The sequence below is a fragment of the Sabethes cyaneus genome, chromosome 1 (genome assembly GCF_943734655.1).
Source record: "Sabethes cyaneus chromosome 1, idSabCyanKW18_F2, whole genome shotgun sequence".
Lineage (NCBI taxonomy): Eukaryota > Metazoa > Arthropoda > Insecta > Diptera > Culicidae > Sabethes > Sabethes cyaneus.
This window is the reverse complement of record NC_071353.1, coordinates 10,062,640-10,074,595: the sequence shown is the minus strand read 5'-3', so window position 1 is coordinate 10,074,595 and position 11,956 is coordinate 10,062,640. Positions and strand designations below refer to the sequence as shown.

The window sequence follows — 11,956 nt, the reverse complement described above, 5'->3', positions numbered from 1 at the left end:
TGTGCCGGTGCGCATTCAAATGCGATCTACGTACAACCCGATGACATCGAGCTGAAGTGCGCCAACTGCGAGGGAAACCATCACGCCACCAACCCTACCTGTCCGAAGCGATCGCAGTTCAAGTGGATTCGACAGCAAGCATCAGCAAACAAATCAGCCTAGTCGCAGGCGCACTAATCACCGACCTTCAGCCATCACGTTCAGCCCAGCATCGTCTTGCCTCTGCAGCTACCCTCGCAGATCTAGGTCCCTTTCACGACGGAAGAGTTCGTCCAATTCATGTCGGAAGCTATCGCCGTTAAGCGTTCCTGTAAAACCTTAGCTGAGCAGCTCCTAGCGGTAATCTCCATTGTCAACCAATATTGACCGTGAAGCCCTCTCCACTTTCGCAACGTGAGGAAGATCGACATCGCAGTCATCACCACAAGCTAGAGCGAAGCGAAAAGTCTGTAATAAATGCTGCATGGCGACGAACGGTACCCGGAACAGAAAAAGCCTTGACTGCAGTTAATGCAACATGCCCATTGAATCACAGTTTGTGATCTAATGTCACACCTAAGTCACTTAGGGAATTCACCCGCTCAAGGACGTTCGAGCCAATATTGTATGGGAACTCAAAGAGCAGAGAGTAAAAGATACTTTACCTTATATTTCTTGATGTTTACAGTCATGCCGTTTTCATCACTGCACATCGAGAGTTGATCGATGTCGCTTTGCAAGGCGGCGCAATCTAAGGCTAAGGCGGATGATATTACCTGAAATATTTAGAGCTTGTCAACAAAAAATGATTTTCCAGACGACAGCCGAAAGATCGTTTACGTACCTACGTTTACGTAGGTATGATGGGCAAATTTGCCGATTACAAACGTGTGCGGAACAAGGTCGAAGGCTTCTACATAAATTGAAAGGGAACAACGTGATAGTATAAGCCATTAGGTTTGTCGTTGTAGAACGAAGTTCGACGAAAATATGCTGAAATTCGCTAATCAAAGGTTTTGCCGCATTGCTCAGGAAACGATGAACGGCTGTTTCGAAGACTTTAGCAAGGCAAGAAAGTATTGATATTCAACAATAGTTATCAACAAGTTGAATTGAGGGCTCTGTAGCCGCCAGGTTACCGAGTCTGCTTTGACAAGCGATTGGTCCTGGGTTCAAATCTTAGTAGAATCATCGATGTCAAAGTGACTTTAATATTTTTTGAAACGATGGTTCTACAATTGATGAAGGGACGGTAGGGGAAAGAAATGAAAATTTTTGGTGAAGGAGGGGAAGAGCGGAAAGGAAGGGGGGGGGGTATTGGTAGCTATGCTTGACAAGTAGTCATTTTGACTCCTACCTTTTGTCCAATGCTGGAAGGTGCATGAGTCGAACCAAGCTATAATCTGAGATTATAACCGGATTCGAACCCACAACACCCGCCACGGCATGTGGAACCACACTGTTGGCACCATAGATGGTTCGTCGGAGCGGTAGACGTAGTGTTGGAACCATCCTTAAAGTTCTGGAGGGGGCGTTTACGTTTATCAATCGGAGGATGCCTGGGCAGTCGACACGGGCTGTTAAAACATCAGCGACTGTCATTGCACGAGAGGTGTCGCGGCGAAGCTGGAGTGTGTCGAGTCGAAGAAGTTGACAACGGTCCTCATAAGGAGTGACCTGCATAGGTTGTCTCCAAGGTAGAAGGCGTAGAGCATAGCGAACGAATCTACGTTGGATATTTTCGATCCGTAATACAGCGTTGTTGTAGTGTGGATTCCACACCGACGAGCAGTATTCGAGAGGAGATCGCACTAATGAGCAGAATAAGGCGGTAAGGCATTGTACGTTTCGGAATTCTCTTGTCATGCGAATAATTTGACCCAGCATTCTAGAGGCTCTAGACACAATTAATGACATGTGCTGTTTATAAGTGAGACGGCAGTCCAGTATTACGCCAAGTATTCGACTCGTGGGATCGGGGTTGAATCAAGGCTGTATTCAAAGTTCAGCAGCTGCAGTTTCCTGGTAAACGTCTCTACTGAGCATTTTGATGGGTTGAGTAGCATGCGGTTTAGTTCACACCAAATGTGCGAAAATGTCCAATCGTTTCTGGAGGAGATGAGCATCGCCGATGCTGTTGATTTTCGAGAATAACTTCAGGTCGTCTGCAAACGCCAGTCGCGGGCAATCAAGCAAGTTATGTACATCATTAAAATAGAGCAAGAAGACCAGGGGACCCAAATGGCTGCCTTGTGCAATCCCAGACGAGACGGAGAATAGATCGAGATCTCCTGGCCGATTCTCACTCGGAGAGTTACTCCTGTCAGATCGGATGTAATCAGTTCAGCAAGCTCCCACAGAATCCGAGGCGGTTCAGCTTGACAACGGCAGTACGATAGTTGACTTTGTCGAAGGCAGCGGAGAGATTAGTATATATTGCGTCAGTTTGCGAAAGTTCAGTGAAGCTATCAGTCACGTAACTAGTGAAACAAAGCTAATTCGTAGCGCAGGATCGCTTTGGGATGAAACCGTGGTGCTCGTTGGCTAACGTTTGTTGGCAATGAGAGAAGATTGGCTCGATGATTACTAACTCGAACAGCTTCGATACAGCACATAAGGTCTACATAGGGTCTACAGATTGCGGGAGTATTATCTGCCTTATCCCCGGCAAACTTCAGGGTAGTCGGTAGACTGGATTCTTTACGTTGCTGGTTGACAAATTTCCAAAACCGCTTGGGGTCGGATTTCAGTTTAGCTTCCATACGTCTCGTGTAATTGCAGTGACAGCGGCGGCTAAGACGTGTATAAGCATGGTTCAGATGTTGATAATGTCCACGTAGGTGAAGATTCCCGTTCGCGGAAAGTTTCCGGAAAATACACCTTTTTACAGTGTTTAGTCGACGTAATTCCGGTGTTTGCCATGGAGGATGTTTAGAAGGCATGCTGTGTGATTTAAGCACAAAGCGCTCGATTAGCTGGTTCATTAGCAAGGAGAATTCGTTGACGGCAATATTAATGTCCTGTTGGTGTAAAACCATCGACCTTGACGGAACCATCGGCTTGACGGAAATTGTAACTGGTTGAAAAAGGTTTTCGTGGTAGTCAGCTCTTTGAGAATTGTCGAGGAAGAGAAACAGTGGTGGATGGTGAGATACGAGCTTGACTAGAGCGACGGGAGCAATCGTCAACCGAGGAGCAGATTCACTGGCGGAAACGAAGCATAAATCCAAACAGCGTCCATTTTCATTCGCGTTGCAGTTGATCTGAATCAGATTTGAGCAGCTGTAGCCATCGAGCAGATCGAGAGCGCAGGTGTGAAATGAAGAATGGTCAGGATCTGGGTAGGTGAAGCCGTTCCGAAAGGCGCGCCAGCAAATGTTAGGAAAATTAAAATCGTCGATAATGACTATTTCATCGCGCGGTTTCGCTTTCACAGCGATCATCAACACTGAATTGAGATGGGACTCGATCAGCGTTTTGTCACGAGTATGATCAGGTAGAATATAAATGGTGCAAAGATATTAGTTACGGTCCTTCAACTTTATAGATACCCAGACTTGCTCGATGTTGTTCCAAGCTACGTCGTTGACTCTGGAGGCTTTCAGGCTACGGCGAACAGCAACAAGCACACCTCTGTGGGGTTTTTTTCGAGTTATTGTGAGGTCCGCCGTCGCAGCGAAAGCCTTCGTATTCGTGTCCCAAGAGTTGAGACTGTAGAGTACGATCGTCAAGCCAGGTCTCCGTTAACGCGATGATATCGTAGTAACCTTCTGAGATGGCGAGCAAAGTGCGCTGAGTGTGCTAGTTCAATGCGAATGATAGCTTGTACTAGCTGATTGCAATCGTCCATTGAAATTGCATTGCAATGATTACCTTCTTTGACATCGCCATCTCTCGATAGTTCACTTGTACAGTCGCTTCGATCGCATCTGAAGATACGGTAATTTGAAGCTATTTCACTATTCACGATGTCCAGTCAAAGCCATGTTTCCGTCAGTACCGGAACGTCATAGTCCGAGCTGAGCTGGAAATCATCAACCGAAGCTCGTTCGTTTTAATTCGCAACACCCCTAACATTTTGATAATAGATCGCAAAAAACGTTCGGTTGTTGTGGAAGGCGCATTAGAGGTAAGAGTAGTAGCATTGATTATCGTTGATTATTTTGGCGGAGCTGATAGTTTCCACGTGTTGTGTGCGTAGGGGTGACCAGATGGGTCCGTGTGATGCAGTTTCCGTTTGACTTGAGTTGGCAATATTGCCGACGGTAGCGGCTTTGGAATGCGCACTGCTGAAATCCATAGGAACTTCATGCGGGACAAGGGATGAACAAATCGAATACTTGTTTGCGGGTGAAACTCGGAAAACCCCGTCCCTTTCCGCGAAAACCCCGGGATGACATTGTTGACCAAACTCGTGTTTTAGTCTTTGACCTTGAAATGCGATCAGGCATTAATATTAATATTTTTTAAAACGATGGTTTTTTTACAATTGCTGGAGGGACGGTAGGGGAAAGTAATGAAATTTTTTGGGGAAAGGAGGGGAAAGAGTGGAAAGGAAGGGGGGGTAATAGGTAGCTACGCTTAACAAGTTGTCGTTGTGACTCTTATCTTTTGTCTAATGCTGGAAGGTGCATGGGTCGAACCAAGCAATAATCTGAGATTATAACAGGATTTGAACTCCTCCTCGCTAGTCCAGCGCCTCTATGGTTCAAAGGTACACGGGTACCAGCGAGCCACACGCCCTGGCAGGTGTTGTGGGTTCAAATCCGGTTATAATCTCAGATTATAGCTTGGTTCGACCCATGCACCTTCCAGCATTGGACAAAAGATAGGAGTCACAACGACAACTTAAGCGTAGCTACCTATTACCCTTCCCCCTTCCTTTCCACTCTTTTTCCTCCTTTCCCACAATATTTTCATTACTTTCCCCTACTGTCCCTACCTCAATTGTAAAAAACCCATCGTTTCAAAAAATAATAAGGGAAGGGTGATTGATGAGCATGCAAGTCTTTTGAGTCTCGCTGCAAACAGCATTTCATATAAAATGTTTACAAGCTCTATACAAAATTGGTCATAGTTTTTCAACATTTTCGTAAGGTGAAATCAGTCGTCATCGATTCTGCAAAATTCAAAAGCAGTTTTTGTTTGAAACAAAAATTTTGTTCATGAAAATATATTCACTGTGTACAGATTGGCAAGAGGAATGCAGTGAATACATTTCTATAAACAGAACCCTGCTTTTGGGCCTAAAAACTGCTTCCGAAATTGGGCTCTCCAACGAAACCTCAACCTCAAACTAAATAATTTAAGAGATCAATTTTTCAACTTTTGGTGTAAATTTCTCATTTTCGTGTTTTGTAACGTGGGACTCTTTTATTGTGAATCTAGTAGAAACCTAGTAAATCCCGTTAAGTCTTGGGATCATTATTTTTCATTAAATAGCAAAATAAAGTTAAAATCCTACAACAGTAAAATATATTTATTCAACAATTTCAAACATAATACACAAATTTCCTCCAGTCTATCATTTTATACCAACCTATCAATTATTTTTTCGCTTTGCCCTTCGCAGCTACTTCATGGGCAATTTCTTCCTTCTCCCACTCTGGAATGAGTCTTTCTTTAATTTCAGTAAACTTTCCATGCTTGCCTACGCCCTGAAGGAACCGCTCGGCACCTTGAGCGGCTTGCTTGAGGACTTCCTCTCCGGCCGACAGCACTTCGAAGTCCATCGCATCTTCCAAAGACTTAGCCTGAAACATTGCGTAATACATCGAGTTTCGATCGTGATTCAAGCAAGCTTGTGGATATTTAGCAATGCTTGAGGCCAGATTGAACGCCTGCCCCAGTCCCGTTCCGACAGCAACAATCCGATTAACGAGACCAATTTCCAATGCTTCTTTGGCCTTTACCGTTCGCCCCGTGAGGATGAGATCCATAGCCCGTGAGACACCGATCAATGTCGGTAGACGGACCGATCCACCATCCACCAGGGGAACCCCGAAGCGACGATTGTAAAAACCAAGCAGGGCCAACTCCTCCATTACTCGCAGATCGCACATCAATGCAAGTTCTAAACCACCTCCTACGCAATACCCGGAGATGGCACAAACCATTGGTTTCTTGAAATTACGACGAGTAGGACCCATGACACCGCCCCGTTGTAGAATCACAGATTGTGGTTTAACATCGGGATTTGCCAGCTCAGATAGATCGTAACCCGAACAAAAAGAACCTCCCACGCCATGTAAAATGCCAACGGCTGCCGATTCGTCCTTTTCGAAAGCATCGATAGCCGCGGTTAACTGTTGACCCATTTCAGCGTTGATGGCATTGCGGATGTTTGGTTTGTTCAGACCAATCATCGTAATGCTATCGATCTTTTCCACCAAAATCGGTGGTTCATTTTCGCTGGTCTTTTCTGTCGGAGCAGCTGAATTGGATTGAACAAAATACAGAACAAAAGTTATTCTTATTATGGTAATCTGGCGGTTAACATAAATGGAATACATACCTTGATCGGATGTCGTATTGGGGCCAGTAGAACAATAACGCAGAAATTGCGTTCGGCCCACACCGGTTGCTGAACGAAGCGATGTTTTTACGATGGTCAACATTGGATGCAGTTAACAAGTTTTCTTTAACACAATAAAAAACAGTGATGAAAACATAAAAAACCACTACTTTTCGAGAAACTGCGGGTTAAAGTACACTGATAACGTTCGATTGTCTCAAGGATTTTAGATTTCACGTCTGTGTTTACATCTGTTGGCAATCGTCAATGTTTTTTATCGTCTAGTCACACGCACCCACCGTCATCGCCGTCATCACAATCATCATCTGTACCAATGAAATATTTCTCTGAAATATGAATACGAAATAGTTCAACGTACGGGTGAGCACGCTTAAGAGCATCATTACTGACCGAAACAAATTCTTGAATCTCAGAGTTTCTGTAAAACTTTATGTAGGTATTTAATTCTTACGCATAGTATGAAATCCCGGTAAGCTAAATGACTTCTCGTTTCGAATTCGCGACTTCGATTTGTAAAACTAACAAAAACGTGATATAACGTGTTTGGTGAGGGGGTGATGACGGGACATAGAGAAAAATAGTGGAAAAAAAGAAAACGGGAGAGAAAAAGAGGTAAAACGAAGCAAAATACGAGGAGATTGGACAGAAAAAGATAAAGAATACAAGAGAAAAAAGGAAAACCATGCAAAAACGAAGAAAATGAGAAGCAAAATGAGGATACACTGGACAGAAAAGACAAAAGGGTAAAACGAAAAAGAAACATAGAACGTGGCACAAAAAGAGGGAAAAGGAGACATAATAAGAGGGAGAATGGAATAAACGAATACGAGGAACGAGATAGAAAGAGTAGAAAAGCGAAAAGAGATGAAAGCCGGAACCAAAAAATAAAAGAAGTCGAAACGGGACAGAAAATAGTTTATCTCCTGCTGCTTACCAGAAAAACAAACAACAACAAAAAAAGAGACAGAAGGAGAAGAAACGAAAGTGTGAACGAAGGAAAGGGGACAAAAATAGATGGGATAGGCTCTAACTAAATGGGAGACTAATACTAAATGAGATAGAAAGAGGTAAAACGCGAAAGAGAAAAACAATAAAAAATCGCATGAAAAAAAACGTGATAGAATGGGAGGAAAAACTAGAATGCAAAATAAAAACGGGAGTAAAAAAGGAGGAAATGAAGCAAAGGCTGGACAGGATGAAGAACGGAAGAGTAAAGAAGAAAAATGAGTGAAAAGAAGGAAAAACCATCAAGCCTATTCTGTATTTCGACTGGATCTATATTTCGTTCGACTTGCTTCAAACGAGTTGTTTTGCCCATTTCATTTTGCTGGCAGAATGAAGAATTCCATCTACTTTCGTCCGAAAACGTCCGTTCGAAATACAGAATAAAAAAAACGAAGAAAAGAAAAAAAACGTTACAGAAAACAGGAAAAGAAAAGAAGAAAATACATGAAAAAATGGGGAGACAAGGACATAAAAATATAAAAAAACGGGACAGAAAACAAATGAAATGAGGGGACAAAATGCAGGGATAAAATAGAAAAGAAATACAGAACGTGACACAAAAAGAAGGCAAAAAGGACCATAAGAGGGAGAACGGAACACATGGCTACGAAAAATGGGGTAGAAGGCGAAAAGAGACGAAAGTCGGAACCGAAAAAAAGAGAAAAGTCGAAACAAGACAGAAAATAGCAATGAAGCGGAAGAAAAAAAGAAAATCATTAGTTAGGAAAAGGCCGAAAAGCGTAAAAGGAGAAACGAGAAAGGGAGAAAACAAGCCAAAAGGGAAAAGAAGAATAGCGAGGGAGAAAAAAAACACTAAAGAGCAAAACAAGGAATACGGACTAAAGAAAAGTTGTAACGGAAAATAAAAAGACTAAAAGCGGAATATAAACAAAAAGGTAAAAAGGAAGCCCCGAAGAAAGGGTCATAAACAGAATAAACGTGACAGAAAATACACATCAAAAAGAGGAAAGGAGGTAAAAGTAGTTAAAAGAAGAAACTGAAAACAAAAAAAATAAATAGAGAAAACACGGAAAATGGATAACAAAATATAAAAACGAGTGAAAAACAAGAATAAAGGGGACGGAAAACGATGAAAAACGGAACAATGAAACAGAAAAGGTTAAGAACGATTGAAATAAAAGCAGAAAAATGACAGAAAAGAGTCATCCATTTTTTTGTGAGAAAACAATTTGCGATTTTGAGAGTCACCAAGGTGACTCCAGCGACTATATATAAGAAAACCATTAACAAAATGAAGAAACGCAGAAACAAAATGAGGAACAAACAGGACAGAAAAGGTAAAAAAAGGGACAAAAATTAGAAAAAGCGGATAGAAACGAAGGAACAGTAAAGAAGAAAATACAAAAAAATGACAGAAACCGGAACAGAAAAAGAGAAAAAAAACAGAAATTATAAGGCAAAAGACAAAAGATAGAACACGAAGTGGGAAAATGGGAATAATAAGACAACGAACGGAACAGGTGAATACAACAACAGGATAGAGAGAGAGTTAAAAAGCAAAAAGAGATGAAAGCCGGGCCCAAAAAAGGAAAAAAACTACAAGGTATACAGCCCTAAGGGTTGTACGAAAGGGTGACGTAGGACTACATCAGATCATTAGATCAAAGATTAATGTAAACTGCATTTCTGGCATATGTATGTTTATAAGAATCCGCGAGTGTCATTGTGCAAGTGAATGCTTAAAAGTGAAGAGCGAAATATTCAGATTCAATTCTCCATTGAATGCAATGGTGGTTTTGAAAATCCGTGGACAGGGGTTCATCAGTACAACGCCTGCAACCATTGAGACATTGAGCTTGCTGACGTTTATCGTACGCACACATCGACGCGCGATTTGTTGTTGCTGTTGTTAGATTTTACATTGATTTTACACGTTTGTTTTTGTTTTCCCCCAGTTATACCCCGGTAGAAAAACATACGTTTGAGTGATAAACGATAAGTTTTTGTAGCCTTTTTCACTGGGCTTAGCAAACTCTATAGAGACATTCTTTTTAAAATCACTTGTGTGCATCATAAAGGTTGAAATAGTCATGAATGGCCAGTCCACAGATTATTGTATTAAATATGATTATACGTAGCTTGACATGTTTCAATAATCTTGCTTTAAGTCGCTTGTGGCCTTTAAAAGGGTCATTGGTTGCAAATAACATTAAAGCCAAAGCACGTTCATCGCAAATATGACGTGCCATTCGAATATCCTTCTCTTTTGGCATGAATAGCAACAGACACGTAAGTTAGCGGTTGGTTTTACTAGTTTACTTTCACAGTTTACCGCTTGTAACATAGCAAAAATTTCTGTTTTGCGGGTCCTTATCTTCCTACCACAGGGGTGAGGGGTCTCAAACCATCATAAAATAAATTCATACCTCCAAAAACTCTCACATGCCAAATTTGGTTCCATTTGCTTGATTAGTTCTAGAGTTATGAAGAAATTTGTATTTCATTTGTATGGGTGCCCCCCTCTTATAAGGGGAAGGAGTTTCAGTACACCATAGAAAAAAATCCTACCTTTTACAACTCCCACATGCCAAATTTGGTTCCATTTGCTTGATTAGTTCTCGAGTTTTGAGAAAATTTGTGTTTCATTTGACTACCCAGGTAAGCAATAAGCATTTCCAATGCAATTTAAAAGCAAGCCAATAAGCATTTAAGTTGCCTTAAATGCTACTTAAATGCTATTTTGGCAAAATATGCGGCTACTTTACTGCTAGCCCTCTTATAGTGCTAACAATGCTGATTTGCAGCTAGTTACCAACAAGAAGAATTTAAATAGAATTTTGGATGCCAATTTGCAACAGTTATGCAGTCAAAAAGCTGATAAACAACAACCTGCAGTATAAAACGCCAGGGATGCTAATAAACGACTGATTTACTGCTTATTTTAATGCTTATTGGTTACCTGGGTAGGAGCCCTCCCCCCCCTTGACTCCCTCCATGAAATTGCTCTCTTATCCCATTTATAAAATTGCTGATCATTTTATCTATCCAACGACATATAAATGGTTCAGTTTCGTTCAGTAGTTTAGTAGTTATTAGCATTTGAAATCTTTCATTCAAACGTTACACTTCTATTTTCGTTTTCACAAAGTGCTACCCAGTTCCAGTATAGTAAACAAAGACGTAGTCCTACGTCAAAACGGAAGAATAGAAACGATAAACGGCTCCGGAAAAGGATGAAAACGGAACAGAAAGAAAAGTGAAAAGGAACAGAAAAAGAGTAAACTACGAACAGGAAAAAGGAAAAACGAGGGGCAAAAAGAGGGAAAACGAGAACAGAAAACAAGAAACACCAAAAGGAAAAAGAAGAATGACGAAAGAGTAAACAGAAAACCGGTAGAGGAGAGAAAAACGGGGTAAAGAAGTTAAACGGAATATAAAAAGTAGCAAGTGTCGCGCTTTTCGTTCTTTTCTTTCGGGAGCAAATTGCAAGTGCGACTTACGTCGGCTAATATATCCAACAGACTGAATTTCCTTTCGTTTCGCTCCGATTCAAATATCTCTCATTCTCTCAACGATCAATCGATCGCCTTTGCGATGTCGCTTTCGCTTTGTCTCAGTCTGACTCAGGGCGCATACATTCGAACCGTGCTGTCGACCTAATTTCAGTAGTCTAATTGTACACTCTAATTTGTGGTTATCCATATTGCACTTTATTATACCGACTTTTTACCAATCCATGTCATATCTGCTACATTATCCCCCTTCTCTACTCTGCGGACACGGGTTGCAATTTGTGACAAAATAAATTGAGTTATCATCAATCGACTAATCGAAAGGTACTATTGGGACCACAAATATGACAATTGGGTGGGCACTCGCCAACCTAGCTATACTTTACTTTCCGTTCAAATGTATGTGAAATTTGCCAGTTTATTACACACATATATTACACACGTTTTTATGATGAAAAACATGGCAACTTGATTACCCCTTTGCGTAAGATACAAATATAAGAGCAATTAAAGTAGTAAATAAATCAATATGACCTCGTATTGAATATCTATGCATAAGTGAATCACCACATTTTTACTAATATATTGTTTCTCTCTTTCTGTTAGTTCAAACTTCATTTTTAAAACAAACAATTTCAAGAAATCAGCAACACGGCCTCTAACGACAGCCCAATGTAACTAGCAACACAGATTCAATACGTTCTTATCATGACTTCATGCGACGACTACCTGTATCGAGACTGGACACACTGTCAGATATGTCTAACAGGCTTAGTACCCTTAGTACCTTCGCCTTCCATGGAAGATGGTGGTATTAGTTTATATAAATGCTATTACTCTGACATCTACAATATTGTTTGAATAATCACGCTTCACGATTTTGCGTGTCATCCTTGCGCAGGGACCATGCTAATCTTCTCCTCTGTATCGTTCCAATTTTAGTATATGTCCAGCCGAAGCTAGG

The 11,956-nt window shown here is 41.3% G+C and overlaps 1 protein-coding gene and 1 non-coding gene across 2 annotated transcripts; both read right to left on the bottom strand.

Moving 5' to 3' along the window:
* Positions 1 to 5,444: 5,444 nt before the first annotated feature.
* Positions 5,445 to 6,716, bottom strand: LOC128745176 (probable enoyl-CoA hydratase). Its single transcript, XM_053842189.1, has 2 exons — positions 6,494 to 6,716; positions 5,445 to 6,412 (listed from the first exon to the last, which is right to left on the bottom strand). Exons 1-2 carry the CDS (start codon positions 6,594 to 6,596, stop codon positions 5,526 to 5,528), a joined length of 990 nt encoding a protein of 329 aa, XP_053698164.1. The 5' UTR covers positions 6,597 to 6,716; the 3' UTR covers positions 5,445 to 5,525.
* A 5,132-nt stretch (positions 6,717 to 11,848) lies between these two features.
* LOC128733234 (U6 spliceosomal RNA) lies at positions 11,849 to 11,956 on the bottom strand. Its single transcript, XR_008411909.1, has one exon. It is a non-coding gene; the product is annotated as a U6 spliceosomal RNA (small nuclear RNA).